General features: G+C 49.6%; 2 protein-coding genes across 3 annotated transcripts; one reads left to right on the top strand and one right to left on the bottom strand.

The window, feature by feature from the left end:
- Positions 1-758: 758 nt before the first annotated feature.
- Positions 759-5563, bottom strand: LOC109763896 (glutamate receptor 3.5). 2 transcript variants are annotated; one of them, XM_020322763.4, is made up of 6 exons: positions 5191-5563; positions 2734-4079; positions 2373-2650; positions 2164-2195; positions 1659-2065; positions 759-1544 (listed from the first exon to the last, which is right to left on the bottom strand). In XM_020322763.4, the coding sequence occupies exons 1-6, from the start codon at positions 5453-5455 to the stop codon at positions 1062-1064; spliced, it is 2811 nt and encodes a 936-aa protein (XP_020178352.1). In that variant the 5' UTR covers positions 5456-5563; the 3' UTR covers positions 759-1061. The 2 variants fall into 2 exon arrangements, with proteins under 2 accessions (XP_020178352.1, XP_020178355.1); XM_020322766.4 differs by lacking the exon at positions 759-1544 and having other exon boundaries at positions 1705-2060.
- A 7441-nt stretch (positions 5564-13004) lies between these two features.
- LOC109763903 (auxin-responsive protein IAA19) lies at positions 13005-17212 on the top strand. The gene is made up of 5 exons (XM_020322786.4): positions 13005-13530; positions 14297-14526; positions 15281-15422; positions 16285-16346; positions 16848-17212. The coding sequence occupies exons 1-5, from the start codon at positions 13181-13183 to the stop codon at positions 16856-16858; spliced, it is 795 nt and encodes a 264-aa protein (XP_020178375.1). The 5' UTR covers positions 13005-13180; the 3' UTR covers positions 16859-17212.
- The last annotated feature ends 2887 nt before the right edge of the window (positions 17213-20099 follow it).

Below are 20099 nucleotides of genomic sequence, written 5' to 3'. Positions count from 1 at the left end.
GCCCCTCACCCAACTAATGCGCCCTGATCAGGGGCACCCTAACCTACCTGCGATTGGATGACAGGAAGGCCATCTCCATCGCCGCCAGCCACCTCACAGTGACGGGGCGACGATGACATCGTCATCTGACAGTGACGGGGCGACCTGAAGGATGCCGGTACCTGCCATGATCGTCTACACCGACCCTTCATCACGCCTGTGACGAGCAGGCGAGGGACCTCGCTTCGACTCCGGTAATGGCCTCACCCATTGCCCCTAAGAACTCAACACTCTCTCTGTTATGTGCAGTTAGGTGCTCCAATTCTAGGATTATTGTCTAATCAAGTTAAACCTAAGGATTCCCTGAAAAAAAGTTAAATCTAGGGATAGTAAGTATCAAACCTGTGACCAAGCTTAAGTAATGGATTTCAGTTGTGTCTCAGGTATTCCATAAACTCCAGTTAACTGCTCATAGAAAGAAATAAAAAATAGCGAACCTGATTTAAATGGTTACATGCTACTTTTCTGCCTTCTGCACATCTGCTTAGACTGTCGATAGATACACCAACACAGAAACTCAATACAGTTGAAAATTTCAAGCATCAGAATGCATATAATCATCCACCACAGGCATGTCCAGCGCATTTATTCTCTCCCGGACATTTGAATAACAAAGAGAAGAATTATACCCTACATCTTGAATCTGTTTTTGTGTCTACTTTCCATTTGTGTTCTACCATGGTCTCAACACATAAATCATAGTCAGCCAAATAGATCGATGCTTGTTAAGAGATGCAACTGAAACAAACCACTTTCAAAACTTGAGAAACAAGCCAACTGGGAAGAGAATTGTTTAGTAGTACAAACTGTGTACATCAGAGACAAAATTCTAGTGACCCTGATGAAAAAGGATTCTTAGATCATTCTACAATAACAAGTTAGATCACTTTCAAAGCCTTTAGCAAGTTAGATCATCGTACTATTCTCTTTGGGCGAGAACCCAATTCAACATATTATCGGTATCGTGCTTCCTTCCCTGTTTTGCCATCTGAAGGACTGAAGTCAGAGAGAACGTTCTCTGCTCAAGACACTGGCTGAGTATCCGAGGATCCTGCGGCCTGGTTATCTTTCTCGCTCGGTCTCCGCTTCATCGCTCTCTTGACTTCTGCCTCCTTCTTGTCAACAAACTCTACCAGCTCTCTGAAGCTGCCAAAGCGTGACGGTCTCCGCTGCCTTTCGACAGCATTGGCGGCAGCGGCGGTGGGGCCGACAGCATCGGCTGCACCGGGCTCACCGGCAGCTTCAGAGCTAGAGTAGCGGCTATATTGCCAGCAGACCCGTATGAAGAACACCAGCAGAGCCAAGAGGCATATCAGGGCACACACGAGGAAAAGGCCCCAGAAGCTTCGGAGGCCAAGGCTGGTTGCTCCCACCTCAGTGTCATCAGTGGAGCAGCTCGGCCTGGTGAACCACTCGTCGTGGATCCTCTGGAGCTGGCCACTCTCTGAAAGTTGAAGGATGGCCGTCGATAAATCCGCGGCGAGGGGGGAGTCTCTCTGGAATGCCTGCAAAGGAGAAGAAGATAATGGAGAAGAATAAATAATTTTCCTCAGAATGAGATGAAATGTGGATGAGTGACCAAGAGAAAGTGGTTAGAGCAAGGAAGATGATGAACGTACAAAGCCCCATCCCTCCTTGGTGAACTCCTGCCCCACTATTCTGAAATCGCAGTGGTATGACAGGAAGATCTCAACATATGGCATCTCATCAACGATTGCAGCGACGCCTCCGTCTCCTGACCCGCGTCTAAGGGCGTCGGCATACTCCTTGATCGTATTCAGCGCTACTAATCGAGACTCGGGGATACTGAGCTCTTCAATCAGGTAGTTTTTGGTGAATTTTCCAGCCTGGTATCCAATAGGTAAACCACTTGAAATCAGATTGTCGATCCCGGTTATTCCTGTAGATAGCTGTTGGACTGTGAGGATTGACGTCAAGCTAGCAGTATAGCTCGAATTGATTATCAGCACAACGAACAACCATATGATCAACACGAACCGCCCAAGCGCGCTCCCCGTGTTCTGCCCTGAAGTGAGTTTCATGTCAACATGTTTCCATCCAGAACATGGAAAGCACCATGGATGAGTTAAGAATACTATCATGTGATGGATCTAGTGTACTTACTGTGTGAGAAGAACATTGTTGAGAAGCTAAACCTGAAATATTATAAGAATGAAATGTCAGTCAATTATTTCCTAACATATAACATTTACAAAATCACCAACAACACAAATATTGTAGTACATTACACTCTGCCTCATGAAAATTTCAGACTCAAGCCAGACTTGGTAGCATAGGATCGAATACATCCCTAAGTAGCAACAGAAGCTTACCAAATTATTGTTATAATTTGTCGTCGCGGAGAGCCTCGAAACTCCTCATTGGTCCGATGTTCAAGAATCCAAACAACAATCCCCACGAAAATAAAAAGAGCGCATGTTACACACCACATCTCCAATGTAAAGGGTTTCATGAAAGCCCAGGCACTCGAAGGTGCTCTTTGCACCGGTGCTACTATCACAAGCCCTGACTCAATATAAGGCTGCGTGAATTCTGCCATCTTTGTTCTGTTTCTCACAATGGCAAAGTCTCCTACAGCTGCATCAAGGGACTAGTGAAAATGAAACAGATCAGAGGACTGATAACAAAATGGTTAAATACATACACCGGAAGGAAGAATGAGATCGAGCATACATTGTCAGCAACCATACTAATAATGTCGTCGTAGTTAGGGTTCTTTTTACCATCCCCGATTGTTATGAACTGGCAAGGAACCGGGTAAGGAAGCAGTCTGATAGCCGCGTTGAATATATCGATGCAATAGCCAGTCACATTATCAGAGCCCCTGCCACCTGCCACTAACTCCTTGAAGCTCGCCTTGATCGGAACACCGACGCGCAGAGGCTGACCATTGTTCGGGAAAACCCACCCCTTAGGTGTAGTGGTGGAATCACCTGGCCAGACCACATTGTAGAGCCGTTGGGCAACTGAAGAAGCATTTGATGGCTTCTGATACAAAGTTTCAGGAGCAGCGACAGAGAGGCCTGAGTAGTTGGACCAGTAGCCAATCAACCGGGAACCAGAACCACCCACATTAAGGATATCATATGCTGGGCGTACCAGGTTGCGGTCCGGACCAAATTGCACCAGACCAGTTAGGCCTGTGAAATTCGTGAGCAGAAGCTGCTGCAGCATCTGCTCACCACCATCAAATACCTTGAGAGTTGACAGCTGCAAAGTACTATCTTTTGAACGGTGCAGCCTTGGATCTGCAGAGAAGTTGACCTGCTGCCCATTATCAAGAAATTGGTCGATGCCGCGAGCGACAGCCCAGACCGAGTCGTATGCATAAAAACCATACGAATTCAAGCCAGAATTAATGCCTCTGCTACGAGCGGCATTGTTCCATTTGGTGGTGAACTTATCCTTGGCATCAGATTCAGGAGTGTGCTGGCGAAGAACAACCAGTCCCTGAATATGACTCATACCTTTAAGATCTCTAGATGCCGAGGAATCCAGGACAGCAGCTAGCCAGTCAGTTACTATCCAGACATAGCCACTGGCCATCATCTGAAGCTTGTTGGCAACAGAAAAGATCCTCATCCCTGTGTCAGGATTGGCATGCACAACCATGACCCTTGATTCCATCATATTTGCTCTGAACAACACGTCATTGATCACCTCTGTGTTTGAATTTGGAGGAATGGCTGCTTTGTGTGAAATCTTTGCCCTCCTTGTTGCAAGTGCGTCGCCGAGGGCCGACACGCCACCTCGCCCATAATCATCGTCGGCGAATATAGCGGTCACCTCTTTCCACTGGTAGTAATCGACAATGCTAGCAACGGCGTTCATCTGGAAGTAGTCACTCATGGTTGTCCTTATGAAGTAAGGATACTCTGACGCGGAAAGCGTCGGATCAGTGGCCGCAAATGATAGAAGAGGAACATGTAGCTCGTTAACAACATGGGAGATGACATGGCCTATTCCAGATGATTGTGGGCCAATAACAGCAACTACATTTTTCTCCATTAGCTCCAATGCTGCAACCAAGTAGAAAAAATTGTGAATCAGTTCGTGGACTATCCAACAGAGCAGCAGCTACATCTGATAAATCGAAGTTAAGTTTTCACATCTGTAAGTGCTCATTCTGCTCAAAAGTCAGGATCTACAAATGGTAAGCAAACTTTATTGTCTGGCAGAAACAGGAAAACTAGTGCTGCTTCAAGCAAAGAGGAGCAGCATCTGATAAATCTGTTTATTCTGATGCTCACACATGACACAAAAGAAAAGAAAAGGAGACCTTGCATGAGAAAAAGTGAAGAATCGGATTCCCCAAAGTAGGTGCGACACGTTTCTTGCACCATACGTAATAATACTATAAAGGAAGTTCATAAGTTTTGCCATTTGTGGTACCACTGCACCGGCATGCTTTTTGTCTGTTTCTCTTCTAGTATTACCAAAAGACAGTATGGTTTATCAAAACTCTTAAGAAAGGATAATGTCATCATAAGGTCAAGCGAACAGTTGGCCTCTCTGTTTCCAGTTTAAACATTATCAAATCATCTCATGAGGCACGAGGCAGGCAATTATTGCAATTAAGCTAGTATAAATGATGTGCAAGAGGGCAGCTTGACCTTAGTTCAAACAGATAAAGACACTATACCAATAATCCACTGGAGTTGAAATGGATATTTCTTGGTTGTCGACATTTAGGTCCTGTAAATTTGTGTTACCTGACCCAAGAGGGAATGTCACTGAAACTGTGCAAGCAATTGTCTAATGAATTTCCAGGGATAAAAACGGATGAAGAGAACACGTAATAACTACTAATAAAAGATGTGGTACTGCAAAAGTGGAGAGCAAAGCAACTAATCAAGGCTACCAACTACTACTCCCAGTGTGCAACTTAGTTCTGGCATTCTGAATCAAGCAGTGACAACCACTTTGGTTTTCCTAAGGGTTTGCAGATCAACAATTTACAAATCAGTAGGGCTACATTAGCATTCATTGGTCTGATCACTCTATTCGAAACCATTGCATTTTGCTGCCTGAAGCTGAATCTTTGCACTCGAAATTACTGTAATTTCAGCTCTTGAGGTCGACATGAACATGAGCAACTGAGACAGAGGGAGAGAGGGGGGGGGGGCAAACCTTCGATGGTCCCGAGGAAGCCGCTGCAGTTGGTGTCCTGGGCGACGAGGCTGAGCCGGGTGGCGGCGAGCACCGTGCGGTCCGCGTTGACGTCGTCGACGGCGAGCTCGATGGCGAGCCGCGCCGCGCGGCCAATGACGGAGTCGTAGGTGAAGAGCGCGCCCACGGCGACCTCGCTCGGCCGCGGCCCCGCCCCGGCCGCCCTCCCCGCGGCGGCGGCGAGCAGCACCAGGAGCAGCAGAGGCGTCAGCCGAAGCGCGCCCATTGGCCTAATCCACGAGCTTCAGAACTGGCACCTACACTAGTCCAAGGCCCCGTCCCTGGTCTGTCTGTCTGTCCCGCCCTCCACATCACAGCAGGTGTTTGGTTGGCACGTGCAGCGCACGTGACAAAATTGTAACCCCTTTATTCCATTTCAGCGGGATCCATCTCTCCAGCTTCATCAAGTGGCAAGCTTTCGGAAAAAGGAAAAAGGAAAAAAAAAAAGAATGAACCGACCTCCTTGTTTATTTGTTTTTCGCGGGAGAGAACCGACCTCCTTGTTATGACGAATGATGTTCCTTAGATAAAAAACGATTCTTGCTCTGCTTACCGATCTTTATTACTGTATGATGTGGTTGTTTTGAAATGTGGAACAGTCAAGTGTTTCTTTATATATTTTTTAAATCTGTGCAATCAATGAAAAAGAAAGGCATGTATATGTGCGTCTAATGTCTTGTGGGCCTTCAAATTTGTAGAAAATGAAAAAAAGTTGACATGCAAACTTGTTTTGTAAGAAAATCTATAGGAAGCCGACACATTTTAGGTGATTTCTTCCTTTTTCTTCTAGTGCACATGAACATGAAATTTGTTACATACTTTTGTATGAATTTTACTGAATTATTTTCCCAACTCAACTTTTGCACAAAATACTTAACGGATGCAGATGCACTATGGATGTGCAATATTTTTTAAAAGAACATTTAAGTACATATCTTAGAGGATTGCCAAGTTTCCGCTCGACAGGGCGGTCTGCACCAAATATCTTTCCCTCCGCCTCCGGCATAGAAGCTGAATATAACTCCTTTGAATAAAGAATAAGGGTGTGCAAAAATGCCCAATAGAGGACCGGCTCCAGGGAGCCCCTTTTTTAATTAAAAAAAATCCATAGCGAAAAAAAAGAATTTTTTGTACATACAGAAATACATGTATAACTTCCCACAAAAAAGAAAATACATGTATAACATATTCAAGAAAAGTTTCATAACGATATACTTTCATATAACATGTTGAAGATGCGGTCTGTTGGGGTGATATTCTATTTAGGGTGTCTTATATGTAGTGGCTATAGAATCATAATAATTTTTTGAAATAATTTAACTTTTTATGAAAATAATTAAACATTTAAAAAGTAACACAAGTAAGTATATGATGCCCTCACATTTGCGAGGGCCGCTTTGCTGGTTGCAGTAAAAAAGACTGTGCACTTGTCGAACCAAAACGAGTCGACGCGTAGCTTTTGACGTACACCTAGCACACTGGCAGGTACATTGACTTGAAGCGGCCACGACGCATTTGGTCGAAATCACTGTTTTGACCCTCTTTCAAAAGTTTTGCACGATTTGACCTCATCTTGAGAGTGCCTCATTGGCTTGAACCGGGGTCTGATCGTTTTTTTTTTGTCACGCCAACAACCCTGGCGTCTGTGTTGCTATGGTGTTTGCTCCTAGGCCGAACACTTTGGCCCATGGTGTTTTTCTCTGGCCCAAACGCCGTGGCCCGTGGAGTTTTATCCCAGACAGAGATGCCAAGGCCCATGGAGGAAACGCCCGGCCCAAACGTCACAGTCCGTGGCATTTCCCGTGTAACGTGAACGCCAGGGATGTTGGCGTGACCACGAGAGGTCAGATCCGGTTTTTTTTCTTCTTCTAGACGGGTTCAAATCGTGGTTATGTTCTCGTTTATGGTCAAAGCAACAGTGACTTTGGCCACCCACTTGGCGCAACCGCACTGTGCACCCCGCTGCCGTGCCAGTGCCAGCCAGACCCCGGTTCCTTCCCACACCGCACGCCGTTGCCACGCACGGAACCGCGGCACGGCACGGCACGGGGTGACAGAGAGTCGATAGCAGAGCCGGGGCACGGCCCTCCCGTCCGTCCGTCCAGTTTGTTCCTCTGTCCTCGCCGGACCGGACAGCGCGCGCCGATCCGTCGACCTCACTCCGCGGTGCCTGGCGCCAGTGGGCGCGCAGGCCAGGCCGGGGCCGGGATGTGGGCGTTGGAAAGGAACATGGCGGGGCAGGGTTGGATCGTCATCATGGCTGCAGCTGCACGGGCCCCGTCCTTCTCGGTTGCCGGCCGGGCGGCAAGACAGGTGCGCGCGCCAGGTTTCCGGCTTCTGGGGAACGGAGACGACGATCCATCGATCCATCAAGCTTTTCACCTGGAAAACCTCGCGCGTAATTAGGCTGCTCATAGTGGGTTACTGATGTGGCCAAAATCATCAGCACAGACGAGTGGAGCGCTGATGCTCGATCAGCTTGGACGGTTCGGTTGACGGCCTTGTGTGGTCGATGACCGTGCACGGCACGGTCATGGGGATGTACAGTACAGTTTCCTCTTAAAATGCATCCGCTAGACAGAAGTAGCGTACTACGTCGACATAGGCTGCTGCGCTCGGTGCACAATTATGCTGGCAGCGGCAGAGGCAGCGAGCAGTGGATGAACAGAGCAGGCGCAGTGGAGTGGAGTGGAGGTAGCTGGAGCGGCGCGTCAGGCGAGTTAATGCGGTGCTCTCGAGCGCGCCCGTCGCACGGCACGGCACGGCCATCATGGCCGGCGGAGCGACCGAGCGGGGCGGTGATGATGCCCGCGTGGACGGCCTGGGTGTCACAGACACACAGCAGCAGCAGCGGAGTATTAACGCACGCACGCACGCACGCTAGCTAGCCTTGCCGCTCGTAGTGGCCGGCCGTCGTAGATCGTGAGGGAGGGTTGCAGGTGCTGCCGCCGGCCCGCCGCCCGCATGCGCTGTCGCCTGGCCACCGCGCGCTCCATCAATTCCGAGCAGAGCAACCGATGCGTTGGTCTTGGTTTGAATGCTGCTGTTTCACATCGAGAATATGCGATGCGATCGCATTTACTTGACCTTTGTCCCGTGTTTGGTTTGGTGGTAGCAGTGGACATTTGACAGACTGTAGTAAGCAGTGGTACCAAGTGGTGATGGTTGGGTTCATCGATCAGCCAAAAACGGAGCTGTTCATGTCCGCGTACGTGGAACTGTGCCCCCGGTTGCACAGCGGAGTTCGGTAGCCGGCCGCACCGTGCCAAGAATGCGAAATGCCCGTGGAAAACGTAGCGATAGTGTATACCGAGCATCATTCTGGCTGGTGCACCCACCACCACCACCACCGTTGGAGCAAGCAATCAATGTACGGACGCGGTGCATCATCGGCAGAAGAAATTTCGTGACAATCGCCATGCAATCCGGGTCAACACTCGCCCAAAGCCGGCGGCCTCTCGCCTCACCTGCTGCATGTGCCGATGTGCGTCGCGCGCGCCCATGATCGAGCAGATGGGATCGTGCACTGGACGGAAACAAAGGGCCGGTTTGGTTCGTGTCCTGGCCATTGGGTGTCTGGCCATAGCGGCATGGCGAGGCGACGCGCCGGTGGGAGCATGGCACCAAGACGGCATGCCCACACCAGACAGGCTCGTGCACGGAGGACGCACGGCATGGGGTGCTGACTCGTCCATACCCCCACCACTCCGCACAAGCGTGCGCGCTGCGAGTGGCCCGCCGGCCACATACATACATGGTGGAAAAACCTCGTGTGATGCGCGTGTCCTGCCAGCTGATAGTGAATTGTATTGAACATTAGCTAAATGTTACTCGACTGACTTCGGTTTGGGATCAGTCGATTTCAAGAGTTCGTCCGACGGGCTCCTTCCTTCCCTCCGGCCATCTTAGGGAATGGGGTGGGGGCGAAAGAACGGTGGTGATGTAACTTCACCGGAGATAAAACTTGGACGCGGGCGGGCCTAGAGGGATGGCCGGGAGCGCCAACAAGGCCGGCGGTGGGGGTAGTTCTGGGGAGGGCGGGGTGATGAGGCTGCGCGAGAAGCCGTGGTTGGTGGTCGCAGGCGGTTTGGCCGGCGGCCCGTGCGGCGGTCCGGGAAAGAAGAAGGGCCAATCGCCATAGGATCTTCATTGAAGGGTTCAAAACGATCAACTAACCCAACTTTAGATGTCAGACGACTTACACGTACCCACGCCCACTGTATTCAACCCGTTGAAGAAAGTTTGAAGAGTCTATCATAAAATAAGATTCATTAGTAGTACAAGCTTTGTTTTCGAAGCGTTTCTATCTACTACTCTCTCCATTTCAAGATATAGCCCTTCCTCTATTCCCATGCTTCAACTTTGACCATAAATTTAACCAATGCGGCCGACTACGGTGGAGCAAAAGTATACCAGTGGATTCGTATTCAAAAGAAGTTTTCAATTATATAAGGGAGTACCTAGAACTCATCTAGATGAGACGTAATTTGGTCTCATTCACTTAGAAAACAAGAACGGATACAACCCACGTCAGCACACACGCATCTTATAGCATCACATTCAATGGCTATAAAAGGTGAATGAGACCAAATTAAATCTCATCTAGATGAGTTATAGCAAAACTGATTATATAATGTTTTCTCCCGCCGCAGTCGGTCTCGTTGGCTAAATTTATGGTCAAAGTTGAACCTCAGGAAGCGCGGGCGCATATATTTGGAATGGAGGGAGTATTACCTTTGTCACTAAATATAAGACTTTTTTTACTATGTGATGTTGAGTCAGTTTTGCGTGTGGATTTTCATGATGAACTAGAACAACATGAGAGTTCTCCGGTTAATATGTGGAAAATCGAACAAAAACCATTGCAACACACCCATAAAACAGGTTATTTTAATCAACGAGACTACCCACAAGACCCACAGACACCGCCTATGAGAAGAATGCACAAGACCCACAGAAACCGCCTATGAGAAGAATGTCGTGGAGGTTGGCTATAAATTTGTCACTGTTCTCACATAAAGCGCGGCGCTCCGACGGATGGCGGTTCTTCTTCTTCGACTTTGCCTTTTGGGCTCTAATCATCCTCTAGTTCGTCCGTCTGAACATAGTCGACGGACCTTCGGCATAGATTCCTGTTGTCTCCTTGGTGCGGTGAGGTAAGGGTTTTTCATCATGCATGCGAGAAGAATTGGTATCACGTGTTTCCGATCTATGCAAGGGTTCAATGGCGATAACTGCAAGTCCAGGGCGCTGGTATTTAGGGGCACGTGCACGAAGACTTCTCGTTTGTCATCGACAAGGTCAAGTCGGCTCCGGTAGAGAAGCCGCAACAGCTGCGCGTCAGCGACTCGTTCCGGTGGTGGTAATGGTCGTTCGGTGGTCCGAATCTCAATGTAATTTTTATTATCTTTGAGTTGCTTTATACTTCCGGTGAACTTTTATATAGATATGATCATTTAAAAAAAATATTTTTGTTTAAGCTCGTGCTAAAGTGTGTGATTGTCAACGGTGAGAAGATCCATTATATCCATGCGAAACTGAGGATAAACCAGAGTCAATGTGCATCAACGGGAGAGAAATAGAACAGAGAAATTATGGAGTCAGCAGTTTTGGAGAACCTTGTACTGCCTCCGCAATTTCCGACAAAAATCAGGGACCCTCTACGGCCCTGTTTGTTCGGGCTTTTATTTCTACTTTTGCAGCTTTTACATTTTTATCAAAAGCCATGAAAGCTCCTAAATAAATGCCTTTAGAGCTTTTATCGCTTTTTGTTCAAAATGAAAAAGCTGCAAAAGCAGAGGCAAAAGCCCAAGCCTAAATCAGCTGCTGAGGCTTTCATTTCGGAGCATATGCTAGAATTGCTCCCGCTACATCTAAACAGAACAAACCAAAATCCGTGAGGATTTTAGTCAATTTATTCCAAACAGAACTAGTAACCGTCATTAGTTCTGAATCACCAATGCTTTGTTTATCTGAAAATGTGGGAGCGCAATGTACGAGCTTTGTCGCGAGTTTGGTGGCAGCAAGCACTAGACAATTTCACTTCCGAGGACCACCACTAACAGTGGCGATTCAATCCATTGATCAGCCAAAAAAGGGAAATTGCCTACGTACGCGGAAGCATATTTTCGGCTGCACCTGCAACACTGGAGTTTGTTTGTTGGAGCAAAGAAAAGACGTCGAAATGCCTGCCCGTGGAAAACGCAGCATATACAACTGCGTACACGGTCGGTCGGCATTATTCCGGTGGGTGCACCAACCACCACCGCAGCAATCAATCAAGGCGCACGCACGGTCCCGGCGCACCCGCAGAAACTTCATGACAATCCGCCACGCGACCCGGCTCAACAGTAGTACCACGCGCCCGAACAGCCGGCACGACCGACGCGGCGCACGGGCACCAGCAGCACGCGGCACGCTCGCCACGACGCGCGCATGCATGAGCGCGCGGGGCGCCCATGGGGTGAGCAGTGCCGCTCCGGCACGAACGCACGGGGGCCAGCGCGCGCGCCGCGCACGCGCATGGGGCGGGGCGGCATGGCGATGGCAATCATGGCATGGCGCCAGAGCGGGATCGCGCTCGGGAACGGGCGTCCACTATTGCGGGCGACGCGGGGTGGCGTCGTCGCCGGTGACGGGCGCTGACCGCGACGACGCGGGTGGCGTGCCGGTGACGGGCTCTGACCGCGATGACCGTCGGCGTCGCCAGCGACTCGGCGTGGGAGTGGTGGAGCCGCTGAGCACGGCACGGCGATGGGGGCGGGGCAGCTGGGCACGGGAGGGTGGTGGTGGGTCTGGGAGGACGGAGGAGAGCGACGTGTGCGCGGCGCTGTCGGGTGGACTCGCGGGCCGGGTGTCTGCCGGTCGGTCGGTCCGTCCTTTGCCGTGCCGTGCCCCTGCGCCCCGGCCGGCCAGCGCCAGCGCGCCGTACGTGGCCGCCACCACCCGCCATTACTTTTATCCTTCCGCCCGCTCCGCTCCGTTTCCCACGACGCGAGACAAGTGCGGCGTACACCCACCACCGGGAGGGAACAAAGACCAGCAGCCATAGCCATGGATCGAGTCGGTACTAATTATGGGCGAGACCAGAACCGATCGACCGAGAGGGTAAAAGAAATGCTTCCGTTCGTACGTGCAAATGGGGCCACGCTATGCAGGGCCCACTCACCGCGCGGGGGTGAAGTGAAGCAAGCGAGCAAGCGTGCGTACGAAGAGTGGCTGGCGCAGAAGCGGCAGGTGTCTGAAATCCGGGACGATGATTATAAAACTCAAAAGGGTAATCCTCCTCGAGATCCTGTCGCTGCAAAGGAAAACCGGCTTTACTAACGACATCCGTATGCTTACCACGAGTGTACTACTAACCGCCAGGCGTACGTAACTCAGCCGCGACGCACACATCTAACCACAGTAGAGTCGCACCACCCTACGCACTTTTTTTTTCTACAGTCAAAGTCAAGCAAGCCTGCCTGTGCGCTTCTAGAAGCAACGCCAGCGTGACTTTGCAAGACCTGCCCTCGACCCTCGTTCATGCTTAGGCTTAGCTTAGCAAGCAAGCATAGATATCTGCTGCTAGCCATGCTAACCAAAGCCAGTCCCCGTTCCACTTCTTCACCTTTTGACTTGGGAGATGAACGAGCAGCACCCACGGTCCCACACACACACGGTCGCCGCGGCCACACAGAGGATGATGCACACGTTTTCCTACCCACGGCCCCACCATGTCCCCACCGGGAGCGAATAGGCGCGCCCGGGCAACCCGACCCGGCCCGAGGAAAGGGGAGCAGAATAAAGAGGCGCCCGCCCGGTCGGCCACCACCACCACTCCCATTCTGCTTCTTCTTTATCACGCCCCGCCTTCCCTTCCCTCTCCGAGGCCAGCAAACAAAAAGAGCTCCTTTCCTCCTCCCCCTTCCCTTCCTCCTCCTCCTCCTCGGGCCTTCGCCTCCTTCCAATGCCGCCGCCCAATCTCGAAGCGCGCGACTACATCGGCCTCGGCCCCGCCGCGCCCGCGCCCTCCGCCTCCTCCTGCTCCTCCTCCGCCTCGGGCGAGGCCGGCCCGCACCTCGCGCTCCGCCTCGGCCTTCCCGGCCGCGACGAGCCGGAGGCCGCCGTCGACGCCGCGCTCACGCTGGGACCTGCTCCCGCTACTGCTACCGTCCCGCACAGGGGCGGCGCCAAGCGCGGGTTCGCAGACTCGCTCCTCGACCGTACTGCCCCTGCTGCCGGGGCTGGCGGGGAGGAGGACAAGCAGAAGGGTGAAGCCGCCGCCGCCGCCGGAGCCGGAGCTCCACCAGCTGCCAAGTAAGCTTCTTATTTTATTTCGAGCTCCAGCTTGAGCTTGGTTCCTTTGCTGTTGCAGTTTTAGCTAGCTCCTTGGATATGTGCGCATCTGCTAGATTTCGGCGGTTGATTTACCTCTGGATTGCTTCATAAGCACTAGTGTCCAATCATAGTGATGCCTCGCTTGATTTTCTTGCTGAAATGTGAGTACAAGATTTGAGCAACCAGTACTAGTACTTCCTCCGTAAATTAATATAAGAGCGTTTAGATCACTAAGCGTTTAGATCACTACTTTAGTGATCTAAACGCTCTTATATTAGTTTACGGAGGGAGTACTTGTGAATCAAACACACGAGACGAGAGGATGTCCCCTGCTAAAACTGCCACTTAACCGGCTTCTGTTAGCTCAGCTGGGTTTGTTGCTTATCTTAACTTGGTTCGATCTGGTCTGGCAGTCAGTGTTATGCACTATCTATGGCACAAGTAGTGATGGTTCTCTTATTTTCGTGCTCAAGTGGACCAATTTTAACAAACTGGTACTCTGAAAAATACCTGGCCTAACCTAAAAAGTCCGACCCTCGTTTTGTGTTGCTGAGACATGCGCCTAAGGAGAAATTATCACCCAAGTGACTTAGTGGGTTGCTTATCTTAAATTCACTGAGTTGTATTTGACAAGGGGAAGGGGGAGTGGCTAATAATCCGAATATTGATTGCATGTTTAAAACCATGTGTTTCACTTGATGTTTTGTTTGATCTGGTCTAATCCCAAGTCTTATGCACTCTGTAGGGCACAAGTTGTTGGGTGGCCGCCTGTTCGGAGCTACCGGAAGAACACGCTAGCCGCCAATGCCACAAAGACCAAGGCGGAGAACGAAGGCAGAAGCGAGGCAGGATGCTGCTATGTCAAGGTCAGCATGGATGGGGCCCCATACCTGAGGAAGGTCGATCTTAAGACCTACTCCAGCTATGACAACCTTTCCCTGGAGCTGGAGAAGATGTTCAGCTGCTTCATCACTGGTGGGTGTTGCTGTTTTCATTTAATCCACCTCCTTTGTTGTTTCTTCTTGATGCAAGTTACTACTATTAAGTACTCCCTCCGTTCTGAATTACTTGTCTTAGATTTGTCTAGATACGGATGTATCTAGCACTAAAATGAATCTAGATACGGATGTATCTAGACAAATCTAAGACAAGTAATTCGGAACGGAGGGAGTAGGTTAATATCTAGCCTGAGCAAATAGGAGGTTGGGAATAAGATTTCCAGATGGATTTTATTGTTACTGAAGCTCTTGATGAGAAGATAATAGATGCATGACTACTTGTGAATCCCACTAGACGAACTATGGTTTCCAAGCCTAGTCAATGACCAGTAACTACGTTAACTTAACATCCTTTTCAGAAGTGAGAAAAATTAAAGAAATAGATTGCAAATTGAGTGCTAGTCTGGTCTTTCCTAAATGGCAGGAACCAACACAAAAGCAAAGCAGTAGTATATGCCATTAACAACATTCCTTGCGTATAGGAGCAAAGGAAGCAACTTTTGGCAACCTGTGTTCAGTTAACTCTGTAGATGTGCAATGTTTACAGTATTTTCCATTGTGTCGATTTTTCATTATGCCTCTATAAGTATCATGAACTTGTTTTTTCTAGCCTTACTTCTGGAACTTGTTTTTTGACTGAACTGTAGGGCAACTACAGGTGTTTTCTATTCCTCTAAAATAGATGTATGTTTCAAGGAAGCATATTTATATTTAAAATTGTGGCATTACAGGCAAAAGCAGTTCCTGCAAAACATCGACGAGAGACAGGCTCACTGATGGTTCTAGGGCTGATGCTCTTCAGGACCAAGAGTATGTACTTACCTATGAGGACAAGGATGCTGACTGGATGCTTGTTGGTGATCTTCCTTGGGAGTAAGTTCCTGAATTTTGTGGTTTTGTGAGATCCATGCATCTTAACATGCTTTTATGACGGCTTATTGTTGTATTCTTCTCTTTAACTTTGTATGCTTTTATGATGTCTTATTGTGGTATTCTTCTCTCTCATACAGTATTTTTGTCCACTTGGACATCAGTATTGCTTTTGCTGTTGTCTGTTTATGTAACTTTGGTAGAACTTCGGAGATCTTGATAATAGAGTCATGAACTTGGTATTGTTTATGTAACTTTTGTAGAACTTTGGAGATCTTGATAGTAGAGCCATGAACTTAATAGAACTTTCAACATGGTACCCTAGACTTTTACCACAAGTGGTTTACCCTTGACACTGGACTTTCGGAGATGATATCTGGAGGTAGCCAAAAATTTGCAACACAAACTCTGCACTTGAGATGCCCCCATGAGTAAAATTTGCTAGTTGGGTAATCAAGTTTTCTTAATTATCCCTGAAGCTTTGCTTGCCCTTCTTTTATTTTGGAAAATGGAAGATATATTACCTCCGGCCTCTGCGTGATGGGTGGACACTGCCCTTCTGTGAATCAGTGTTCCTAGTAGACAGGCTTATTTTCCTAGCATTATTGACATTAACAGTACATATTGATTTTGTGAAAAAACATCTTTTGGGAATTGAGGTATCCATTTATTAAGAGATAATACACAATGTATATACACTGTTTTGGCCTTTTTACTCCTGCTCCTTCATTTGTGTATCTTTCTGTAATGTGTATGCTATTTAATTTTTCCCTATGCACAGCCTATGCCGTATAAATTGTTTGAATGAGTCGTCATGCATTATTTAGCTATTCATGTAAGCTTACTATCCTTCAATCATTTGCAGCTTGTTTACCACTACTTGTCGGAAACTGAGAATCATGAGAGGCTCTGATGCTGCTGGAATGGGTACGCATACTGTCATGTCTCTAATACTAATCCATTTTTGCTTTTGAAGATTTTGTCAGAAAAAGAGTCTGCCACGTGAAATTAGTGGCTCCAGTATTTGTCATGGTTTTAGTATATCTTTAGTTTCATGCCGTGCTGGTATTCCTGATTACTAAACCACAGGTCCACAATAAGAGTATATCTAAGTTTCATCCTTATTGTGTGCTTGTGGTGATTTCACTTGAAAAAAGCCTCTGAAATATCCTTTTGAACAGACTTACAATCTGACCATGATGTTCTTAAAAATTATATATACTGCACTAAAAACACTGGTCTTCAATCATAGTTCAGATCTCATCAAATATTTAATTACAATTTATATCTGGTAATTTGTAGTACAATTTATATCATACAGTGCTTGAGTACCGACTGCCCTCGCCCTCTTGTTCGACAGTTATCTGACATATCTATCTGTTCCTTCACGTTTGTTGATCTGATTTAAATCATCTCATCTACCTGTAGCCCCAAGATAGCTGGAACCGATCGGCCAGAACAAACAAGCGTCTGTCCGTCCTGGCCTCTCCTCCTCCTGAAGTCTTGTGTCTGAATCACGCAAGTGTGGAATTTTGAGTTAACGCTGCAAGGCGCCGCTGAAGGGTGCGATGGTTGTCTCAACTCTCTGAAAGTGTCTGCGCTGCTGCTAGTTTATCTATCTACGTGTGTAGTGGAATATGTGCGTCCTACTGTAAAACAATCCGTTTTTGACCTCGCCGTTGTAGATGGTCCCTTTTGGTTCATGATGAAAGATCACCGCCTGTATGATGATGCTTTCGCCTACGCTCTTACATATATATTTGAAGTCGTATTTTATGAAAACTTTCGCAAAATGATCATCTTGTGTTGTGCACGGAAGCAAATCTATTTTATGAAACTGACCCCTTCACTTCTCTTCAAGCTTGACATCCGCAAGGCCTTCGACACCGTGAAGTGGGAGTACTTGCTCGACCTTCTCCAACGGCGAGGATCCCCTAGCAAGTTTAGGGACTGGATTGCAGCCCTTCTTAGCTTCTCCTCGAGGATCATCCTCAATGGTATTGCCGGCGACCCAATTAAGCATGGACAGGGCCTTCGGCAAGGGGACCCCGTATCCCCGCTGCTTTTCGTCATCGCCATTGATCCACTCCAAAGAATTCTCGAGGTGGCTACGAGAAAGGGGCTCCTCCACAAAATCAGGGGTAGGGGAGCCATGATGAGGACCTCCCTCTATGCAGACGATGCGGCCGTCTTCTTGGCTCCGATCAAAAGGGACGTCGACAACCTTGCAAACATTTTGAGGGGCTTCGGTGAGGTCACGGGTCTGTGTACTAACTTCAACAAGAGCTCTTTTGTGCCCATCCGATGCAACCACCTCGATTTGGGACGTCTGACCCAGAGGTTGCCGGCTGCTAGGGCTTCCTTCCCTCTACGATACTTGGGGCTCCCTCTTTCAGTTTGGCAACTAAAGTTGGTGGATCTTCAATTTCTAGTGGACAAGGCCGCAAACAAGCTAACAACTTATGAGGGCAAAAACATCACCACCATCGGACGAACGACTCTTGACAAGTCCGTGATCACCTCCCAAGTGGTCTACTCCTGTAACGCCCCGAATCCGATGCGCCAGGTGTCTTCCAGTTATTCGCCGTCGTTGCCATGTCATTTGCTTGCGTGTTGCATTTTGCCATGTCATCATATGCATTGCATCCTCATATTTTTCAAAACTTGCATCCGGTCTTTTTCCCCATTGTCCGTTTCGCGTTCCGACACTCTCTCACGCCCCCGGCACCTCTGAAATATTATTTTATTAGTGGCCGAAAAATGTTCTCGGAATGGGTTGAAACTTGGCGTGCGGTGTTGTTTTAGAGTAGGTAGACCGCCTGTCAATTTTCGTTCCATTTGGAGGTCGTTTGACGCTCTAACGGTTAACCGTGTAACCCCGAAACCCCTCTCTCTTTGCAGCCCAGCCCCCCTTCACCACAGCTCATTAGCCCATCCAAACCCCCTCCATGCTCTCGGTCGTTGGATCGTGATCGTGTGGGCGAAAACCGCTCCCCATTTGGACTCTCCTAGCTCCCTTTAGCTATAAATAGGACCTCCCCTCCATTTTTTCGCGGATGAACCCTAACTACTCTCCCCTCCGCGCCGCCGGACATGTCCGCCCTGCGGCCAGACACATCCAACCGCCCCCGCGCCCAATGATGAGGACATAGACCTGGGGTAGGGTAATAGGCCTGACCTATACGTCCTACCTAAGGTCCTTGTCCTAGAAGCAAAGAGGTTCAGGAGTAAATAGAGGGGACCCAACAAAGGTGTCGAGTGCAATCCACTCGACCTACCATTCACTCGGAGACCCCCCTTGTTTATGTCACTCGACCACTAAACCACTCGACGTGCAGAAGACCTAAAGCCACTCCGCGCAGCAACAGTCGGGCATTTACTCTTAGACTTAATAGTCATTTATATTACTTTACTGCAGACGTTACCTGTAACGCTCCTACTTTATGAACATTGAACTCCTTGTAACGTGGACTGGCTGGGGTCCTGGCGCACTCTATATAAGCCACCCCCCTCCACTAGCACAAGGGTTCGCACCCCCTGTAACACACACGCATATAATCCAGTCGACCGCCTCCGGGCTCCGAGACGTAGGGCTGTTACTTCCCCCGAGAAGGGCATGAACTCGTAAAACTCGTGCGTACAGCTTCTCCATAGCTAGGACCTTGCCTTTACATCCCTACCCCCATTCTACTGTCAGACTTAGAACCACGACAGTTGGCGCCTACCGTGGGGCAGGTGTTTTAGTGACTTGTTGGAGAAGTTGCAATTTTTCAAATCCCCATCAGCATGGTTTCAGGCGGAGGATTGACTGAGGGCCGTGAGATCCGTCTCGGCGCGCTCGTGTTCGTCGCCGACGACTCCGCTTGGCTCCAAGAGGCTCCACTCGACGTCGAGGCGCTCCCCGTCCGCGGGGCAACGCACTTTCGCGTGTGCGTCCGCGGCGTCCTCCTGCGGCAGCCGTCGGCCCAGTATCGGTCGGCTCCTGTGGCGTCTTCACTCCCCGCGGCCCGCCGGCATAAGCGTTCCGGTCGGTCGAGGCTTAAGTGGTGGGTGAGGCACGCGGTGGCTCGCCAGTCGGCCACCCCTCAAGTCGCGGCAATCGAGCCCGACGAAACTCTCTACGGCCTGTTCGACTGGTTCCGCTGAGACCGCATCCGAGTGCGACAGCAGTGACCCTGCGGTGGAAGTCCTGATGGTCAACGGACCGCGCAGTCCTCCTGGCTTCCCCCGCGACGGCGGTGGTGATGGCGGAGGCGATCTGTCGCGTGCCCACGAGGAGTACCGCCCCGAGCCCCTCTCTTCGCAGCTGAGGGAAGAGCTTCGCCGCCGTAACATGGATGCACTTCACACTCCTATCGTTGGAGAAACCCCCGAGGCCCGGGCATTGGAGGAGGTGTGCCTGGCCAACTTGGCTGAGCGCACTCGACTGGAGAATCTCCAGCACGCACTCGACGAGCGTGCTCGGCAGCGAGTTCCTGAATCCATTTGACGCCAACTCTTTCCGCCTTCAACCCAGGTATATCGAACTCCGATCCAGAATCTCACGGCTGCTGCCCGAATAGCAGAGTCGATTCAGCCTTCCCAGTCGGAGGCTGGTAGGGGTTTGATGCAGATCCGGGCTTTGCTCCGGGCGGCAGGGGAGCAGAACACAGCAGTGTCACAGTCTCGGAATAGGATTCA

This window comes from Aegilops tauschii, chromosome 1, assembly GCF_002575655.3.
Source record: "Aegilops tauschii subsp. strangulata cultivar AL8/78 chromosome 1, Aet v6.0, whole genome shotgun sequence".
In the NCBI taxonomy this organism is placed as follows: domain Eukaryota; kingdom Viridiplantae; phylum Streptophyta; class Magnoliopsida; order Poales; family Poaceae; genus Aegilops; species Aegilops tauschii.
Note: the sequence above shows the minus strand (reverse complement) of the source record. Positions and strands in the feature narration are given on the sequence as shown.

Coding starts and splice junctions, on each gene's coding strand:
- LOC109763896 (XM_020322763.4), bottom strand. CDS start 5,455: ATGGGCGCGCTTCGGCTGACGCCTCTGCTGCTCCTGGTGCTGCTCGCC. Junction 2,651..2,733: donor TTAGTATGGTTGCTGACAAT/GTATGCTCGATC, acceptor CATTTTCACTAG/TCCCTTGATGCAGCTGTAGG. Junction 1,545..1,658: donor CCAAGGAGGGATGGGGCTTT/GTACGTTCATCA, acceptor TCTCCTTTGCAG/GCATTCCAGAGAGACTCCCC.
- LOC109763903 (XM_020322786.4), top strand. CDS start 13,181: ATGCCGCCGCCCAATCTCGAAGCGCGCGACTACATCGGCCTCGGCCCC. Junction 13,531..14,296: donor GGAGCTCCACCAGCTGCCAA/GTAAGCTTCTTA, acceptor TGCACTCTGTAG/GGCACAAGTTGTTGGGTGGC. Junction 15,423..16,284: donor GTTGGTGATCTTCCTTGGGA/GTAAGTTCCTGA, acceptor AATCATTTGCAG/CTTGTTTACCACTACTTGTC.